We start from the raw sequence: 21460 nt of genomic DNA on the forward strand, positions 1-21460 counted from the left end.
ATTAGATAAAACACCTGCTGGAGGTATTTTGTTAGCATGGTTAAGGCAAGAGTACTACACTTGAAGTAGCCGTGCACTGCACATAGCCACACAAACAAATGATAGCCACCTTCTGGGGTACTAGCAAAGGTGGTACACTATATATGTCATTTTAGAAGGAACTATGCCCAGCCTTTTGGCTGTCATTCCACTTACTGGATCTGGCAAATATCAGGCACAATAGTTTAACCAAAAGTGTTCTTCAAAAGCATAAATAATTTTCATCAACTTCCTCTGTTATTCAAATACTTTGTCAGTAAGTGTATGTACAGTGCTCCGCTAGGGTGGGCAACAGTACACAAGATGAAGTCATACACCAAATTGAATCTGCTGCACAAATCACATGTAGACAGCAACAAACTATTTTATTTTTCAATAAGGTCCTTAACATTCTTTCCTATTTTACAATATGCACTTGGCAGTCTTATTTTTATTATCCAAAAAGAATATTGGCAATAGTGTTAGTTATCTGTGTAGAATTCTTTTTCAAGAAGTTGAATAGTTTTGGGAGAAAAGGCTGTGTTGCCTGGAAAAGAAAGAGATACACATATATAAATATACATTTCAGTTGGGAGTTAAAGAAAAATTGAAAACATTTTTACATTTATAGGTAACTTGAACCCCAAACATAAGCTAATCATGACCAAACAGTAATAGTGGTTTATAAACTGCATTGAACAATTACATTATCTGCATTTCAATACATACAGGTATTATAACTAATGTGGCTTTCAGTACACCTCTGGCACAAGTAAAAAACAGGATAAGTGTTAACATTTGTCCTGAATTATCATGATTGTTATGAAGTGCTCAGTTGCACAATAGCTCACGACCAAAGTTTATGCTATTACAGTGTAGACCCTGCACAGCTGAGCTCCCCAGGTTTCCGAGCTTGTTGACAAGTTTCCCAGATCCATGCATAACTAACTGCAATGGTGTGGGTTTTGACTTTCCACTCTGGGATTTGTAGTTCTTGTTTATCCACATAAAACCAGGAATACACTTCCCAGAAGTCAAAGACTAAACCCTGTACTGGAGTAGCTAGTTAAGCCTGAAGCAAGGATTCTTGGTGGTTACAAGGAAATGGCAGGGTGATAAAGGCCTGAATGGTTTGGGATGGGCGGAGATACCCTATCCCACAATTCAGCAGCTTACTTTTCTAATCTCAGTAAGTGCTAAAGACTCAAGGCCCGATTCACAGAACTAAATTAAGACAAATTCCTAAACTTACTACTTTTGGTATTCAGAGAAGTCATTTAGTAGTAGTAAGGTTAGGAGTTTGTCTTAAGTCTGTCTTAAGTCTGTCTTAAGTCTGCCTTAACTCTGCCTTATGTCTGTCCTAAGTCTGTCCTAGGGTTGTCTTAAGTCTGTCTTAAGTCTGTCTTAAGTCTGTCTTAAGTTTGTCTTAAGACTGTCTTAAATCTGTCTTAAGTCTGTCTTAAATCTGTCTTAAGTCTGTCTTAAGTCGGTCTTTAAGTCAAACTTAGGACAAAATCCTAACTTTACTACTACTACTAAATGCCTTCTGTGACTACTAAAAGTAGTAGGACAGACTTGAGACAGACTTAAGACAGACTTAAGACATACTTAAGACAGACATAAGACGACAGCCTTACTTTACTACTACTAAATGCCTTCTGTGAATATCAAAAGTAGTAAGTTTAAGATTTTGTCTTAAGTCAGTTCTGTGAATCGGGCCCTCAGTGCCATGCCACAGAAATTTGCACTAGTGAAAACTAATTCCACACAATTTTTCTCTTTGTGAAGATCAAATGATCTCACAACTTTTTAAATGGAAATTATCGCAGTATGTTTGAGACAAAGCCATTTTGCTCCATAGTTTATTACAGGAGTATCAAAGATAGTGTAAAAATAGTTTTTGTTTCTAAAAAGACAATTGTGGATTAAGATTAGTTGAACTTTCTCTGGTGCTTTTTAAATGATGTTTAAACAATACATTTGTAAAATAAGGTTTCACCATCCATCTGTAATTTAGACACAAACCTCAACATAACCTGCAAAGTCAATAGGTCTGTCTATCGTGTGGGATTATGGGGAAGAAGTGGGCGCTGGAAGGCGAGAACTGATGTAAAGATGAGCTACATACACAGGGCTTGGAAGGATGGAGCAGATGTCAATGGGGGTAACAGGATTGTCATGGAGCCATTTTAGTTTAGAGATTAGACACATCTGTTCTGTAGGGGGAGGGGCGGGCAGTATAAGATGAGGATGGATATTGGACACCAATATTGAAGGGCAACAACAAATCATGCATGTGGGGGTCAAATAAATACTCAACCATATGGCTCACACCCTTTCATTGATATTCCCTGTTGCTTAAATGGCTCACACCCCTCCATTGATATTCCCGGTTGCTTAAATGGCTCACACCCCTCCATTGATATTCCCTGTTGCTTAAATGGCTCACACCTCTCCATTGATATTCCCTGTTGCTTAAATGGCTCACACCCCTCCATTGATATTCCCGTTTGCTTAAATGGCCCTCACCCCTCCATTGATATTCCCTGTTGCTTAAATGGCTCACACCCCTCCATTGATATTCCCGGTTGCTTAAATTGCCCTCACCCCTCCATTGATATTCCCTGTTGCTTAAATGGGTCACACCCCTCCATTGATATTCCCTGTTGCTTAAATGGCTCTCACCCCTCCATTGATATTCCCTATTGCTTAAATGGCTCACACCTCTGCATTGATATTCCCTGTTGCTTAAATGGCTCACACCCCTCCATTGATATTCCCTGTTGCTTAAATGGCTCACACCCCTCCATTGATATTCCCTGTTGCTTAAATGGCTCACACCCCTCCATTGATATTCCCTGTTGCTTAAATGGCTCACACCTCTCCATTGATATTCTATGTTGCTTAAATGGCTGACACCCCTCCATTGATATTCCCGGTTGCTTAAATGGCCCTCACCCCTCCATTGATATTCCCGGTTGCTTAAATGGCTCACACCCCTCCATTGATATTCCCTGTTGCTTAAATGGCTCACACCTCTCCATTGATATTCCCTGTTGCTTAAATGGCTCACACCCCTCCATTGATATTCCCGTTTGCTTAAATGGCCCTCACCCCTCCATTGATATTCCCTGTTGCTTAAATGGCTCACACCCCTCCATTGATATTCCCGGTTGCTTAAATTGCCCTCACCCCTGCTTAAATTGCCCTCACCCCTCCATTGATATTCCCTGTTGCTTAAATGGCTCACACCCCTCCATTGATATTCCCTGTTGCTTAAATGGCTCTCACCCCTCCATTGATATTCCCTATTGCTTAAATGGCTCACACCTCTGCATTGATATTCCCTGTTGCTTAAATGGCTCACACCCCTCCATTGATATTCCCTGTTGCTTAAATGGCTCACACCCCTCCATTGATATTCCCTGTTGCTTAAATGGCTCACACCCCTCCATTGATATTCCCTGTTGCTTAAATGGCTCACACCTCTCCATTGATATTCTATGTTGCTTAAATGGCTGACACCCCTCCATTGATATTCCCGGTTGCTTAAATGGCCCTCACCCCTCCATTGATATTCCCTGTTGCTTAAATGGCTCACACCCCTCCATTGATATTCCCTGTTGCTTAAATGGCTCTCACCCCTCCATTGATATTCCCTGTTGCTTAAATGGCTCACACCCCTCCAATGATATTCCCTGTTGCTTAAATGGCCCTCACCCCTCCATTGATATTTCCTGTTGCTTACCCTTTCTCTCTCAGAAACGTAACAGATCTGGTTTAGAAGTATAGGGCTGCTCCTCTGAAACATTCCTGATGTGCCATGCCACAGTGAGTGCTGTGAAGACACAAAAAAGAGAATGAGGGAAACACTCAGTCAAAGTAGTGTGCCCCTGTCAATGAGCATATTACCCACCCCAAAAATCATTTTCTTTTCTCTAGTGTCCCCGGTTTGCTCTGCATAAGCTGCAGAAGAATTGTAAACTCCTGTAGACTCTCTGTTACCATGTTGTTTCCAGAACCCACTTTAGATTGTATGTAGTGAAGTAAACCTGTACAATGCCAGTTGATTTTCTAGCACATAAGCATTCCTAGGACTAGTTAATTGGGTAGGCAAAAGGAACAAATGATGGACGAAATGCTGAACAATGCAAACATTCACCCCCAGTCACAATGATCTGTGTTAAATCAATAGTTATTTTGGTCACCACAGCACCCCAGCTTGGACCCAGCCATGTGGGTAGGCCAGTAGTTGGAAATTAAAGGATGGAAGATTCCATTGCTGGACAAGCTGTCACCAACCAATTACATGCTCACACCGAAACGTATAACACATTAAGCACTAATGCACCACTGTAGAATGGTATTCTTCCTTACAGGCAACGAAAGCCCCACTCAGAAGCAATTGTATTTTTTACTTCTGTGTTTAGTGTTTACAACTCTTTCCGTTGATTTTTCACCTTCAGAAATGATCATTCTGATGCAAGAGCGATATTATCTTACATAATTCATAAGCAATCACACTAACAAGGAAAATTAAGAATCATTCAGTAACCGGGGGCTCGTTAATGCAGCACCCTCTGCAACAAAATATGAGGGCAAAAATTGACAACCTTTCCCATTATTTAAAATGAATAAGGAATTCATTTTTCCATTACAATAAATCTGCTTAAAACATGGAACAGAAACTGCACCAGTGGAAATCTGGGTCAGCTTGTGAGATTCAGCTACACCATCACCGGTCTGTTGCACATATCATTGACCACTCCGCTCCAGTTGTTTGAAATCTCCCACTCTGCGAGGTCACATGAAGAGTTCTGCATCATCCTTCATACTGACCTAAAAGACACAGCCTTACCTTCCCCTCCTAAGATGATGACTTGTAGATTTACTTGCAGGTCACAGGAAGCAACTCATGAATGTGACAGAAGACCTCAAAGCAAAAGAGATGTGGATGACTCCAATCAGCCAGACACTCCCTGGCTCCAAAACAGAAATCCTGGTGCAGAGACACCACATCTCCCTTACAAAATACGGGCACTCTGGTTCCCAACCTTCTTTGGAGACATTGTTCCATGAAAACCAAAGTCAGGTCTTAGTCTTTATATAGCCACAAACCCCAGTCTCAACTGACAGAAGCAGCGGTCAATACCACTTTCTACTAAATATAGCGCCTCAAAAAAATCTTGCCCCTCATCCCAAAAAATACCACCTCTGGAGGTAGGAACATCAGTAAATGTGACTACAGCAATTTCCTGTACATCACCCCCTCTGCCAAACCAAAGTACTATGAAAAACTGAAACTTGCTGTTCAACTTTCACCACTCACACTTTTTTTCCACATACAAAAGCATAGACCAATGAAACCTCAATAAAATAGTCTCACTTTGCCTATCCTTCAACTGCCTTCAAGGTTCAACACCCTTATACCTACAGAATACAATCATGCACCAACAGCTTACCATCTAAGATTCAAAGCAATCAACCTCTTAATGGTTACTGGACCCAATTGTAGAAAACACTTCAGAGCCATTGGCTTTCAATGTTTCAATATCTTCCGTCCACACACTCATAATACTACTAGAAACATGACCTTCAGGATTCAAAACTAACCTTGATCAAATTATTGCTTGCACAACCACTTATCAATACAATTAAAAACAATAAGAATGTCATGCAATAACAGTCATCCCCTATACGACGTGTGTCTTACGGGAGCCTAGAAACAGTTGACATGAAGTAAGTGCTTAACTAAACAAACAAACATAAAAGTTTGTCAAGAATCATGGTGTCAGAATTAAGTGGTTATCCAGGGCTAGGTGGATGGAGACGACATCGGTCTGAGGTAGATAAAATAAGAATGTAGGGTCAGATTTATCAAGGCTTTGTGTTGGTGCAAAGTCACAAAAAGAGATGAGCACCGGTGCAAAGACTTGATAACGTTTTCAATTTTCAGTGCAAACGTTTATTTGTGAGGAAGGTTGACTAAGAATAATGCAAAGTAGCTGTTTGTGTTACTTTGCGTTACGTTGCGTCAAGGGGTGTTCCATGGGTGGTACAGGGGCGTTCCCATGTAATTACCCAAGGAATTTAACACAGAGCCCCATCTACTAATGGAGGTAGACAGGGGTTTACACTAAAAGAATACGCCTCCATGAGAAAGGCACAAAGTAGGAGAAATAATGTTTTCTACAAACTGTTCGCTCATTGCATGTGTGTAAAGAACATGTACAAAATGGCAAAGTTTAAAAGTAAGTCTAAGCAAAGTATGTTGTACTGGAGGGTTATCATTTCGGTACAAAAACTTCTGGTACAAAAGTTTCTGCATGGCGCTAGGCACCCTTAAGGAGAACAAGAACCTGGGAAAATGGCAGCAGTGCACTATCTTTGTAGATGTGACACTGTCCAGCTCTCTCCCATCCACGCAACACACCACAGTAACTTTGCTTGTCGCACTGCGCTGCATGAAAAGGTGATTTTCCCCCTAGAGCTTAATGGCATTTTCAGAATGAGAAAGCAATAGTTTAGAGATTTGGGGCCCGATGTAGGTCACTAAATACCGGTCGGTAACGGCCGAATTCGGACGTTACCGACCGGTATTTGGTGATTGAGATGTAGGGGCAATTATTTTACAGAATCTGTAAATTTACCGAATCGGTAAATTTACCGATTCTGTAAAATACCGAATCGGTAATTTTACTGATTCGGTAAATCCCAGATGTAGGTAGCACTGTTTACAGTGCTACAGGCCTTCAGAATTCGGTATTTTATCACCCAATACAATTGGGTGGTAAAATACCAAATTCAGGTGTACATGCACATCTGTGCATGTACACCTGTGCCATGTGACACACAGACATGCCCTTAGGGCATGTATGTGTGCCACATGGCACTCAAGCCTGGAATTGGGGTGCTACAGGGTGTCAAAGTGACACCCCGTTCACCCTTGCAGGATTCGGTATTTACCGATTCGGTAAATACCGAATCAGTATTTCCCATTGATTCCTATGGGCTTCAAGGCCCATAGGAATCAATAGGAAATACTGATTCGGTATTTACCGAATTGGTAAATACCGAATCTTACAGATTCGGTAATTCTAAAATAAGAATTACCTACATCTGCCCCCTTCCTATTTACCTACTCTTAAATACCGAATCGGTATGATTCGGTATTTAAGAGTAGGTAAATAGGAATTACCTACATCGGGCCCTTGATCATTTGGGGGGAGGGTATAAAAGATTGCAGAAGATTTAAAGACAATTCACTGATAGAGAATTATAACATAATGCACTGGGTGGGAAAACAGGAAACACTCACACATGGGCTTGTCCACTGATCACTTACCCTCTGCCTTCCTGAAGTGTGATTTATAAGGCGACACACCAATGCGATGCTGCTCTCTTGTTTTCCATCTGAGGTGCGTAAGTCTGGCAACTGTGAAGATTCCGAAAAAAGTGTCAGGCAAGATAACTCCCAACAGCCACATCAGAGCCCTTTATTTTTACCTGCCTGTAGTTCTCCTATTGTAAGGTTATCGACTTTCGAAATAACAACCTACAGATGTATTTTTGGACCAAAGCATATTCTTGAAACTATCAGAGAGGAATGAATAATTACGTAGAAAACGGAATTCAGTTTCGTAAAGCTGTTTTCTGTGCATAGTGCTGAGGCCAGATGTACGACCATTCACTTTAGCCAATCTCAAATTGCGACATTTTGCGACTCTCAAAATGGAATGTACAACAGTGTCTGGGACACTATTAGCGATTTTCAATTGGGTCGCAAGGTACCTGCCTCATTAAAATTCAAGAGGCAGGTCGTAATTTGTGAATTATTGGGAATGGCCTGCAAACGCAGGGATGGTGGTCTGTTGGAGATAGCAGACCCCAATGTCTGTGTTTGAATTTTTAATAAGAAACTTTTTTCTCCAATTTCAGGCCGTTTGGGAGTGGCTTACCACCTACTTGAAGTAGGCTGTAAACTGCAAGTGTTTTGCAAACTCAAATGCAGTTGGAAAACAATGGTACATACCATTATGACTCGCTATTAGGAAGGATCACCCTTGGCATGCCCCTTCCTACTCGCAACTTGCAAACACTGTTTTGCATGTCACTGACTCGCAAAATAGTGTTTGTACATACCACCCTCTTTTGCGGTCACAAACGGGCTGATTCTGCGCTTGGGGCCGTTAAAAAAGGTCATACATCTGGCCCCTGGTCTATTCCACTTCAAGTGTGGCAGGGCTGGGTTCTTGCTGTGAAGATACCAAACAAGCATTAGGCAAGATTCAGTTCAAGGGCAATCTCCTCTATCCACACACAGACAGTCTCTCTCGCTCCAAAATGAAAGTCATTTTGCTTTTTACTGGTGTGCAGCCTACAGGTGATCGTCTAAGAGGGAAGACAGCATATGTTTAAGTGTGACCACTTTGTGAGATGATCGATGATTACTTCTAACAAATTTGGCACAATGCCTAAAAAATAGTTTGGGTAATGTGCAACCCAATTCATTTATTTAGTGTGAACAGGTTAAAAATGGAAATTACATTGTTGGTATGCCGGAAGAAATATTTCAGGGGAAGGTAACATGAGTAATGAGTAACCATTTATCCAGACATCAAGGGAAAGACAAAGAAGGGTGTTCCAGGTCAGCGATAATCATGCAGCAAGGCAAAAAGCCTCAATTACACTGCAGTTGAAGAACTGGTGCAGATAAGAAATTTGGTCCGGGGCTGCATGGCCCAGCAGCAAAAGATGACCAGCTACCCAACCCCTCAGTATCACTTCAACCAGGTAAGGTGCTCCCTTCTTTGCCCAGTGTTCCATCATGCAGTGATTTTGTGCAGCCTTCTCCTACTTTACCACCACAACTTCCTCTTTAAGCTCTGATTCCTCCACCCAGATGCCTCCATTCAATTGGGTTCCTACTTCATTGCAGCCTACCCATGCCCCTACACACTGCCACATTCAACCTCAGACTTACTTATCCCACACACGGCACTAGCCTCTTCATCCATTCATATCCATGTACTTTCATCTAACCACCTATCCATGGACTCAGTTACTCTACAACCATCCAAGCACTAACTTCAATTTAGTCACCTTTTATGTTTAATGATCAGCAGTCAAACTTTAATCTGCAGTTATTTTTAAACATAGAGGGACAGCTCCCTCTTCTGTCCCTGTTTAAAAGCCACGACTTCACTGATGTGCATACCCCTTGGTGCCCTTACATACTCAGAGTATTTAAGGCTTATGTACTCCGAGTATTTAACAGTGGCACCGATGGGAAGGTACTGCAGTGAATTTGGTATTTGGCAGCGATATTTCTTAGAGCATCCTCACATCCATTTTTGGTTGCGAGGGTGCATTTAGCACCAAGAAAATAGCAGCACATGCACACTCCGCTCCATTGCTGAATTCCGCAGAATTTCAATGTAATCCCACAGAATTACACAAAATCAAATTCCACCGTTCTGTCAGCCCCATATGGTACTGCCTGACTGCAAGATTTGGCTTTGCAACTTCTCCAGCAGAAAGGCTGGCAGGCCCAGCAGAGTGTGTTATATACTTAGCTAACTTGGAAGGTATGAAGGTAATGATTAGGAAAATATGGAAATTACAAAGAAAAAAACTAGATTTTTTTAGGATGTACATGCCTTTTTCACTTTAGCTTTATCATTTCCTTTGGGACATAAACAAGGATCTAGAGTAAAGAAGTAATGATCCATGTGTAAGAAGACACCTGACTATTTTTGGAGGAGAAAACCAGTGATTACTTATAGCAAATCTGGCAGAGTCTAAAAGAATATTTTGAGAAAAATGCAGCCTGATTAATTTGTTTACTGTGAATAGATTTAGAACAGAAAATAGACTGATGATATTATTGAGCCAGAAATAAAGGTAAAGACTAGGAAAGGGTTTGTGGGTAGCGAGAATCCTGCTGTGAAGAAGAAAAGCCTAGCTCTTTGGAGGACGTAGGTAACATCAACATATTGATGGCAAGTGAGAAAGAGGGGTGCTGAGGGTGTACTATGCAGCTTTTACCTCTACTGATAAGTGCATTAATTCACTTAAAATGTTCTTCCTTTGAAAATGCCTGGACAGTAAGGCATCCATGTGGTGCAATGCTGTTTAACATTTTAATTTCAGCCCACAGCAGCATTTGCATTCTATCTCAAACCTCTTCAGTAACCCATGGCACTCTGCCTAAGTCAAAAGGTGATCATAAATGCTTCAGTACCATCAATATTGTTTTGAGGAAATCACAAGCGATGGCAGACAAAAGCCTTAACCTCTTAGCTATTAGGTCTTCCCCACCATTCCCCCGGTTATAAGCCTTTTTTTGGCTATTTGGGGTAGCTCGCGCTTAGGCCCCTTTAACTTTTTGTCAACATTAGGTATCCATGCCAAATTTGCGTCCTTTTCTTCCAGCATTATTGTAATTATAAAGATACCCCGGTTTGTGGATTCCCCTGAAGGGGACCCAAAAATTAGCCAAAAGACAGCAAAGCACATTTCTTTTCTTTTTTGTGGAGAAGTGGGGAAAAAGTGCTGCAGAAGAAAGCATCAGTTTTTCCCCTGCACATGGTATCATCAAACAGTTTGTGGTACTCAAATCTCCATCTTCCAAGCTTTGAGGAACAGACAGAATTTTGTCAGAAAACCCATATGTTTTAACAGTTTGGGCATTTTACTGGGACATAGCCTATTTTTGCTACTTTTTGTGCACCAACCTCCTTCCAGTTAGTAGTAAAAATAGAATTGGAAGCAATAATGGACCCTGGAAAAACTATACATTTCTGAAGTAGACACATTTCTGAATTCAGCTAGGGGTCATTTGTGTAGATCCTTCAAGGTTTTTTTTTTTAATAGAAACTAATAGTTGAAAATAAGAAAAATTGAAAATGAGATTTAAAAAAACAGCTATTTGAGCCAACGTTTTCACCTGTAACATCTTCTATGTAGTTCAGATTTCTTTACAGCAATATACAGTTAAATCCACTGGACCCTTCTGGTTGTGGGGATATATAGGACTTGTAGGTTCACCAAGAACCAGAGGAACCCAGAGCCAATAACTGAGCTGGGTCTTTGAATGGTTTTTCATTGTGTACCGGGTATATAGCAATTCATTTGGTAAAATATAAAGAGCGAAAAATAGGTATCAAGGACACCTATGTATTTCCAAAATGGGAATAAAATATAGAGTTTAGAAGCAGTAGCCATTTTCACATCTCCGAAATTGTGGAAACCCATACTAGCATGTGAATTATAGGACATTTTTCAAAGTGACATCTTTTTTACACATTGTCTTACATTTGAAAGGCAGAAATGCATACGAACTCAATACGGAATATCAGTTGCTCTACAAATTTGTGTTCCTCTAAGTTTCCCCATAAAATGGTACCTCACTTGTGGGGGTAGGATTAGTGCCCGCGTCAGGAAACGGGCCAAAATTGCAATGTGGACACACAACATTTTTACAGTAAAAACTGACCCTTTTTTACAGTGTTTAGCTGTGGATTTTGAACCTTAGCTCTACTAGAACCTAGGGAAATCTAGCATACCTGTACAGTTTTAAAAATTAGGCACCCAGTGGAATCCATAAAGGGGAGACTTGTGCAGTTTTCACCAGGTTCGGTTACCCAGTATCCCTTCCAAACCTCAAACTTTGAAAAAAAACACAATTTCCTCACATTTCTGTGATGGGAAGTTCTGGAATCTGCATGGATCGACAAAATTCCATGCACCCCAAATTCCCCAAAGCCTTCCAATAAAAATGGTACCTCACTCATGTGGGTAGGCCTATTGCCCGCCACAGGAAAGAGGCCAAAATGCTACGTGGACACACATCAAATTTTTAGAGTGAAAATGACCCTTTTTTCTCAAGGTGCCTAGCTGTGACTTTTGAACCCTAGGCCTGCCGACACCTAGGGAAACCTAGCAAACCTAAACATTTTTTAAAACTAGACACCCAGGGAAATCCAGGAGGGTTGACTTGTGTGGCTATCACCAGGTTCTGTTACCCAGAATCTCTTGCAAACATCAACATTTGTTGCAAAAAATACAATTTCCGCACATTTCGCAGGAAGATTTCTGGAATCTACGTGGATCCACAAAATTCCACCCACCTCACATTCCCCAAAGTCTTCTGAAAGAAATCATACCTCACTTGTGTGGGTAGGCCTGGTGCCCACGACAGGAAACGTGCCAATACGTAATGTGGACACACCCCATTTTTACAGTGAAAACTGACTCTTTTTTTTCAAAGTGCCTAGCTGTGGATTTTGAACCTGGGGAAACGTGGTAAACCTATACATTTTTGAAAACTAGACACCCAGGGGAATTCAGGACAGGGTGGCTTGTGTGGCTCTCGCCAGGTCCTGTAGCTCAGAATCCCTTGCAAACCTCAAACCTTGTCACATAAAACACATTTTCCTCACATTTCTGTAATGGAAAGAGCTGGATTGTACGTGGGCACAGAAAATTCCAACCACCCCGCATTCCCGAAAGTCTCCCAATAAAAATAGTACCTCACTTGTGTGGTTAGGCCTAGTGCTCGCGACAGGAAACGGCCCAAAACACAAATTGGACATACTACATTTTTACTGTAAAAAAGACCCTTTTTTTGCAAAGTGCCTAGCTGTGGATTTTGAACCCTAGCTCTGCCGGCACCTAGGGAAACCTAGCAAACCTATACATTTTTTAAAACTAGACGCAAAGGGGAACACAGGAGGGGGTGACTTGTGTGGCTGTCACCAGGTTCTGTTACCCAGAATCCTTTGCAGACCTGAAAAACTACCGGCCCTACTCGCTCTTCCCCTTCACTGCCAAAGTCTCAGAGAGACTCGTGAACACCCAACTGGCCGCCTTTGTTGAATATAACTCCATCCTAGATGCCTCCCAATCTGAATTCCACAGCAACCACAGCACTGAGACCACCCTTCTAGCCACCACTGATGACATCCACATGCTACTGGACCAGGGACACACAGCGGCCCTCATCCTGCTAGACCACTCCGCGTCCTTCGACACCATGTCACACCGCACACTCACAGCCAGACTTCACGACGCAGGGATACAAGGAGCCGCCCTAGACTGGATCCAATCCTTCTTCTCAGGCTGAACCCAGAGGATCAGACTCCCACCCTTCTGCTCCGAACCCACCGATATCATCAGCAGGGTACCCCAGGGATCATCTCTCAGCCCTACGTTCTTCAACATCTACATGGCCCCCCCTCGCCACCATCGTCAGACAGCATGGGATCAGCATCGCATCCTACACCGACAACACACAGCTCATCCTGTCCCTCACAAAAAATCCCGAAGACACCAGACTCCGCATTCAGGAAGGAATGAAGAACGTGGCAACCTGGATGAAGGACAGCTGTCTGAAGCGCAACTCATAGACAACCGAGGTCCTCATCCTCGGACCCTGCTCCACCGCCTGGGACAACACCTGGTGGCTGCCTGCCCTTGGGATCCCACCCACCCCCACTGGCCATGCCCAGAACCTCTGCATCATCCTCAAATCCTCCCTGTCCATGAACCGCCAGATCAACGCTGTTGCCTCCACCAGTTTCAACTGCCTTCTCGTCCACCATAAGTCCTTCAAATGGATCCCCTCTGACTGCAAAAGGACCGCCACCCACGCACTCATAACCAGCAGACTTGACTTCAGCAACGCCCTCTATGCCGGAATCAACAGAACTCTTCTACACAAACTCCAAACCATCCAGAACGCCGCACCCAGACTCGTCCTCAGAACTCCGCGGCTCAAGCACATGTCCCAACACCTACGCACCCTCCACTGGCCCCCCATCAAGAAGAGAGTCACTTTCAAACTCATCACTCACTCCTGCAACAATATCGGACCCAAATACCACAACGAGAGAGCCTCCTTCCACGCACCCAAGAGAAATCTTCGCTTCACCAACCTCGCCCTGGCAGAGGTCCCCCGCATCCACAGAAACAAAACCGGAGGAAGAGCCTTCTCCTACGTCACAGCCAAGACCTGTAACGAGCTCCCGGTGAACATAAGATGCTCCCCGACCCTGCACACATTCAGGAAGAACCTCAAGACTTAGCTCTTCGTCTGATCTGGAGCTGTCTCCCTCCCCCGCCCAGCGGCTTGAGACCCTCATGGGTGAGTTGCCCGCTATATAAACCCCTGATTGATTGATTGAAATTTTGTAAAAAAAAAACACATTTTACTCACTTTTCTGTGATGGAAAGTTCTGGAATCTGTGTGGATCCAGAAAATTCCACCCACCCCGCATTTCTCAATGTCTCTCAATAAAAATGGTACCAAACTTGTGTGGCTAGGCCTAGTGCCTGAGACAAGAAAATGGCCAAAACGCAAAGTGGACACACCACATTTGTACAGTGAAAACTGACATTTTTTGGCAAAGTCCCTAACTGAGGATTGTGAACCTTAGCTCTGCTGGCACCTAGGGAAACCTACCAACCCTATACATTTTTGAAAACTAGACACCCAGGAGAATCCAGGATGGGTTGACTTGTGTGGCTCTCTCCAGATTCTGTTACCATAAATCCCTTGCAAACCTCAAACTTTGCAAAAAAAACTCTAATTCTCTCCACATTTCTGTGATAAAAAGTGCTGGAATCTATGTGGAGCCACTAACTTCCACCCACCCCGCATTCTTTAAAGTCTTCCGATAAAAATGGTACCTCACTTGTGTGGGTGGGCCAAGTACCTGCTGCAGGGAAGGGCATTGTGGAGATTTCAAAATTACCTATCACAAAAAACATGGTTTTGCAAAGGGGCTCACCTGGGTTTTTGGCCCCACACTCGGAGGCCATCTAGGGAATCCTACCAAACCCAGACATCTTTGAAAACAAGATACCTGCAGGAGTTCATGGAGGTATGGCTTGTATGGACCCCCCCCCCCAACGATTTCCTACCCAAAATCCCCTGCAAACCTCAAATTTAGGGGGGGCATTGACATGCCAATTCTGGGCAGCCCCCACTCCTACATACAAAAAGGCCAGCGTAATCACTGGTGCCTGGGGGGAAGATCAAGAGCTATTGACCCCAACTGCCTCCTGGAGGGGCAGAAATAATTTGGCATTTTTTGAGGGGGTGGGGGCATTGGCATGCCCATTCTGGAGAGCCCCACCCCTGACCATTGAAAAAAATATTGCATTGTCTGGTGGGTTTTCAGCCCCGCCCATGGAGGCAGATAAGGGGCTATTGCCCCCACCTGCCTCCCAGGGGGCAGAAAGACTGTTCCAATTTTGTTTTGGGGTTGGGGTATTGGAATGCCCATTCTGTGCAGCCCCATCCAAATGTAATAAAAAAAAATCCCTGGTGCCTAGTGGGCTTTCTGTCACCCCCCAGGGGGCAGATCAGGGGCTACTGCCCCATCTTCCTCTGGGAGGGGCGTAGAAAGACTGTGGCTTTTTGGGGGGCGGGGGGGGGGGGTGCATTGACATGCCTGTTCTGGGCAGCCCCAACCTGAACTTTGAAGAAAATCAAATCCCTGGTGCCTTGTGGCTATTGCCCCATCTGCCTCCCAGGGGGGGCAGAAATACTGTGGTTTTTGGGGTGGGGCATTGGCATGCCCATTCTGGGCAGCCCCCTCTGCTACGTATGCAAGAAATAAATAATCCCTGGTGCCTAGTGGGTTTTTTGCCACCCCACGCCCCCGGTAAGCAGATCAGGGTCTACTGCCCCCATCTGCCTCCTGGGGAGACATAAAGACTGTTGCATTTTTTGGGGGGTGGGATTCAGGGCATTGCCATTATCGTTCCTGGCAGCCCCCACCCCTGAGCTATAAAAAAAAGAATCCTTGGCATCTAAGGTGCTTTCTGTCCCCGGGGGGCAGATAGAGTGGTTAGGGCAAAATAAAATGTGGAGAGCAAAGGCCCTTGCCCAATGGGCCGCTCCCCTCTCCCTGGTGGCTAGTGGGTGGAACCCTGCTTGGGGCTACCCTCCTGGGGCAATCCCACAAGCAGCGTTCCACTAGGGATGGGTACCATTGGGAAGGGGAGATTCTCCCCTTTCCAACTATACCTCTCCCAAGTGTTTCGGTACTCGGGGGCTGAGATAGCACCAGGAGCACTGAAACAATGAAACTGAAACTAAGTTTCAGTTTTCTTTTTCAATGTAATGACGTCAGCGCTCCATGCGTGCGATCGTCATTACATTGAAAATAAAAAACAAGCCTCAGGAAGTTGGAGAAGCTCTTCTCACCTCCCGAGGCCCCAAAAAAGAAGGAAATCCCTCTGCTGTTTGCGGCAGAGAGATTTAGTGCGCCTGTGCACATTACGGAATGGTCCTGTCATGAGCACTGGAGCACTGGTGCTCATGACAGAACCATTCTGTCATGGGCACCGAAAGGGTTAATTATATGCACTATTCTCGAGCATCAGTATTTTTCACAGATTGACCTGCTATGAATATCCCCTATTATCAGACAAAGACCATGCACCATACCATATATGAACTGACATCAGAGTTTACTTTAGTAGTCCATCAATGTCGCCTTACATGAGCAGTCATATCACTGACGCTACAGAGGCCGTTTTAGATTGTGTGAGGCACAGCAAGTGAGGCAGACATTAACAAAGTAAGTAAACTGCATAAAGTATACATACATTTCTTTGCAAGTGCTATTGTTCTCTTTTGAAAAGCAATCTTGGTTAGGAGATGAAAGTGTCCTCTAGGCCTGGCCCCTAATGGTACCATTTAGATCAGTGCTCTACTTGCCTGCAGATTGAGGGATAACTGCAGGAATTCAATTGAAAAAAGGGGAGTACATATTGCCTTAGAGCCCCGGAGGGACTGACTAGCAGCATGTACAAAGTGCAAGTGATATTGTCTAGTAATGACTAAGATCTGCCTGATCAGAGAGTGTTTTGAAAGTTTGACTCACTCTTAGAGTAATGGGATGAAGTGTGCATAGGGAGGAGAGCTGACACTGGTACCTGCTACAGTAGTATTGTCAATGGGTGGGCACTCAGTCTGTCTTAGTTGATAACAGATGGTCTGCTGCTAAGGACTGGTTCCACACTGCCACAGAAATAACCTAGGATCCATTTAAATTAGTTTCAAGGGGTTTTATAGAACATATGGCTACCAAAGATGGGCGTTCCAGCACTGACAGGCTAAGCAGGATAGTGGGCTGTTTAGGCAAATAAATGGGTTTTGAGTGCCCACCCACTTGTCGTTTGTCCTAAGGCTGATAGGTAGAGAATTCCAGAGTTTTGGAACAAGATAGTCAAACGAGCAACCACCGCCTCTGGCTCCCTTGATTCTGGGGACGGTGAGGATAAATTGTTCGATCTCAATTCTCTGTTGGCACTGTATGTATTAATAAGGTGCTGAAGGATATGCAGACTAACCTTGTGTTTTACACGATGTGGAATGCAAAGTGATTTGAATTGTTTTCTTTTACGTATTGGCAGCCAGTGAAGTGTGCGTGGAGCAGGGCCAGCTTACTGAGCTCCATTGAGCACATTAATGTAACAAATATGGGAAGTGTTACAGTTAGTGGTTGGTGTCATCAGTCCACTGCAGTGGGCTAGAAATCCTCTTGCTGTGATATAGAACCTTGGGCAACCTCCTACCTGGCCCTTGGGTAGTTGCTGACTAAATGTAATAGGAAAAGCCTATTCTTGGTTTCTAGAGGTCCTCATTCAGGGCTCGTGAAACCTATAGTAAGTTCAGTGCACCTGCAGCAGTTGAAGAATCAGGCATACCACTGCAATTCCCTCAAAAGCTCATACTTTACTCCCTCACAGGCAGTGCTTAATTTGAGCTGACAGTTACATGTGGGACCCATTGGCACTCATATTTTGGGACTGGCGCTTGTGTATCCTCATCAAACTGACCCAGAATAAGAGAGAGAAACAGAAAAGGGAAGTAAGGTGGAAAAATAACGATGAACAACTGATAAATAAAGAAATCAGGGATGAAAAAGAACCAGCAAGCTTTAGATAAAAGGGCAAGGAATAGATCTCAGTGGATGAAAAAGGCATCAAGTCAAATCAAGACTACAAATCAATTGGTAGCGCTGTTGGTGGGATTCCTAGAAAAACCTTAAGCACTACTAACTAGGCTTTAATTTTACACTTGTGGATGGAATAGGTTCAGCATATGGCTGGAACGATATCCTAGTGGCTAGTGAGAGTGGGCTTTGGAGGATAGACTAGTCTACATTCTAAGCACTTAGAACCATGCTTTGAGAGGTGAGACACCTATAGCACATTAGTTCTAGCTTTAGGTAACTGGGGCCTGAGATGAGAGAGGTGAGAGGTGAACAAGTGTTTCCCACCACGAGCTTCACACCCCATTCAAGAGGCCCTGAGTAAGATCCACTCCATGATAATAATGGTTAATGATTCTATGTCATTATCAGGGGTGGGCGGAGCTCGCGTAGTGGTACTCCGCGGAATTTCACAGAGTTCCTGGAAAATTCTTTGAAATTCCGCTGAGTTCTGTGGCCTGGCAGAGTGCCCTCCCTGCCCCCCCCCCTGCACCCCCGCTGAAACCCAGTCCAACTGCCATCCTCCCGCTAAAGCTCCCCGGCCCTCCGCTCCCTCTAAAGCCCCGGCCCTCCTTCCCGCTAAACACCCCGGCTCGCTGCATCCCTCCTGCTAAAACCCCGCCCCGCCCCCCCCCCTCCTACGTATTAAGGCCTAAAAGATGAAAAAGAGTAGAGACCTACCTTCCTCCCAAATCAGTGTCCTGCTCCTGCTGCAGGGCCTGGATCCACTCTGCTTCCGCTGCTACGGTTGAATTACAGGAAGAACTGCAATGTGAAGACATGTCTGACCCTATCCTAGAATTTGATAGGGTCAGGCATGCCTTCACTTAGTAGGCCATGTGCACTACAGTTCTTCCTGTAATTCAGCCGGGCCAGCGGAAGTGGAACCAGGCACAGCAGCAGGAGCAGGACAACGATTTGGGAGTAAGGTAAGTCTCCCTGCACCAATGAACACTGCTCCGCTGCAATTGCGGCATTTGGAAAACGTAGCACGCCAAACGGAGTGCAGAGTAACTAAAACTCTGCAAACTTCGTTGGCGGAGCAGAGTTAACCACAAGCACTTAGCCATTATATAAGCGGTGTCATCTGCAATGGAATCTTATGGTACTCAGGCAAAGAAAGTGTGCTTTCATGTCTCTTCTTAGCTTCTTTAAACCAAAGTGGACACACTTTGTTCTCATTGCATCATTGTGTACAGACGCAATCTACCCCACTCCCTTTTCTTCCCAGTGAGATACAGAATTATGCTCTGCAATGGTTGCTAGTGCCATTAGGCAGGTCATAGGCTACCAAAGGGTATATAAGCTTCCAGGTTAAAGAAGGGGCATGAAATATAATGCTGCTACTGCTGATAATATTATAGAAGTGCAGTTTTACATTTATTCTTTAAGCATTGTTTTTTTAATCGCTTCAAATACTGAAGGAAGGCATGGTGTTTGAAAGGTGGGCTTGGAGGTCCGAGGAACTGCATATAGTCAGCATGCCGTTTTCACATTCCTGCAACAGGGCACTGTAAGTTACACAACAATGTACACACAGACCACCATATGAACACTTTCACATGTTGCAACCAGGTGTGTTATTGTATATATTATGCTATATTTACTTTCCCTCGCAAGGAGTGTTCAGCCTTATTGCCCATCTCTCTATACTTTATTCAGAGCTGGCCTGTCTTTTGTTTGCAGAGCCAAATAAGATAAACAGTTCCAAAGTTTGAGCAAAAGGTGACCTTTATCCTACTAGGTATTGATTGCCTGTGAGTGTGATCTATATCACATTGTTAAGCGACAAAATATCAATCTGCAACATCGAGTGCAGGATACCACTATAGACCATATACTGTGAAATTACTATTCTTTTTTTATATCTCTTCATTCAATTTTCACAGAGGCAAACAAACAGCATAACATATCCCCCAACTGTCGAGGACTTTGAGCGGAACATGCATCAATAATTACATAGGTCTTCCTGAGGCCTGGGCCGGAACATGAGGCCAACGCAGTCTTTTTCCTTTAATTGTTCGCATCAACATGAAAACCCACCAGTTCAATTTGTGGCTCAAGCCCGTTCCACCCTCCGTCAGCTAAGAATCTCCCACTTTTCCTCACTGTCTCTCTTTCCTCACTTCTCTCCAGGGATCGCTGATCTTCTCGAATTTGCATGGGCACCCTCTTGCCTGGTACACCAGTTTTTCTGCTCCCATACACTAATTCATACCTTCCTCCCACTCCTGTATGATAGGTGTAGGAAAGTGTCCCTTTTTGCATGGTTGCCCCCCACTTTTTGCCTGATGTTTGATGCTTCTTGACTAAGTGTGCCCTGGGTAACTACTAATCAGGTACCCAGTGCCTATCTTCTTTCCCCAAAACTGGACCCTTGCTCCCACATTGGCACTCCGCTGGCCTACATATAAGTCCCAAGTAAAAGGTGCCAGGGGCTCCAAGGGCCTTGGAACCTGAGATAGTCTCACAGGGCTTAATCATATATTTTGCCACCCTCAGGAACTCCTCCCCAGATCCATACACACTGCCACTGCAGTCTGTGTGCCAGAGGGAGAGCCTAAAACTACAGGTCGACATGACACAAATTGATGTGTGCCACGCCCACCAAAACACTGCCTCTAGTAGGCCTTACAGCCCTTAGGCAGGGTGCACTATCCTACAAGTGAGGGCACAGTTGCATGAGCCCTCGGCCCCTACAGTACCTGTGCCATTTACAGGTGTTTGTAAGTGCAGTGAAGCCGTTTTAGACCATGGGCTGGGAGTTTGGAACCCCAAATTCCACAGCTCCATGTTGGCTTTAACCCCTTCCATGCTCATGCCAGAACGGTTCCGTCATGAGCGTCAGTTGGGCTTATGGAATCATGACGGAACGGTTCCGTCATGGTTCCATAAGCCCAATGGAACGTTCAGCACAGTGCAGGAATTTGCGCCGCGCTGAAGCGGTTAATGAAGACTGAAAAGTTTAGTATCAAACTTCTCAGCCCATTAAACCCACACTGATGCCATAGACTCCTGAGGCTTGAGCCAGGAGCGGAACACTGAGTCTTTGCTCTTTTGCAATCTGCTCGTATTTTAATAGTGTTTTAACTTACTCGTGTTGTATTAGAGGCTGTTGCTTAGGAAGGGGGGGGGGCGGGAGTCCGCAGTACGCTCCGTGATTGTTTGAAGCGGGACCACCATTTTGTGGTTAGTGTAGGTCAGCGGGCTAGTTTTCAACCCCTGACACTACATACGGACGTGGTAAGACGAATGTGCAGCGGACACACGTAGGGGGCACGCCGTTGGCGCGCAAAGGCAAGCCCCTCTGAGCCTGTCCTCACCGCCGCCAGATGCCAGACCCTCTGCTCAATCTACAGTTGCCCCACGCAAGTATTCACACGCTGTGCTTTTGTCTTTCAACACTAAATGCTCTACTCCTGCCTGGATTC

The 21460-nt window shown here is 44.3% G+C and overlaps 1 protein-coding gene across 1 annotated transcript in view; it reads right to left on the bottom strand.

The window, feature by feature from the left end:
• Positions 1-459: 459 nt before the first annotated feature.
• LOC147708658 (uncharacterized) overlaps positions 460-21460 on the bottom strand; it is a 176897-nt gene continuing 155896 nt past the window's right edge. The window contains exons 20-22 of the mRNA XM_086925759.1: positions 7364-7453; positions 3767-3856; positions 460-565 (exon numbers count right to left, since the gene is read on the bottom strand). Coding sequence (XP_086781885.1) covers positions 473-565; positions 3767-3856; positions 7364-7453 — 273 coding nt within the window. The 3' untranslated portion in view covers positions 460-472. The remainder of the gene's footprint in view (positions 566-3766; positions 3857-7363; positions 7454-21460) is intronic.

The sequence above is a fragment of the Lissotriton vulgaris genome, chromosome 6 (genome assembly GCF_964263255.1).
Source record: "Lissotriton vulgaris chromosome 6, aLisVul1.2, whole genome shotgun sequence".
Classification (NCBI taxonomy): Eukaryota; Metazoa; Chordata; class Amphibia; order Caudata; family Salamandridae; genus Lissotriton; species Lissotriton vulgaris.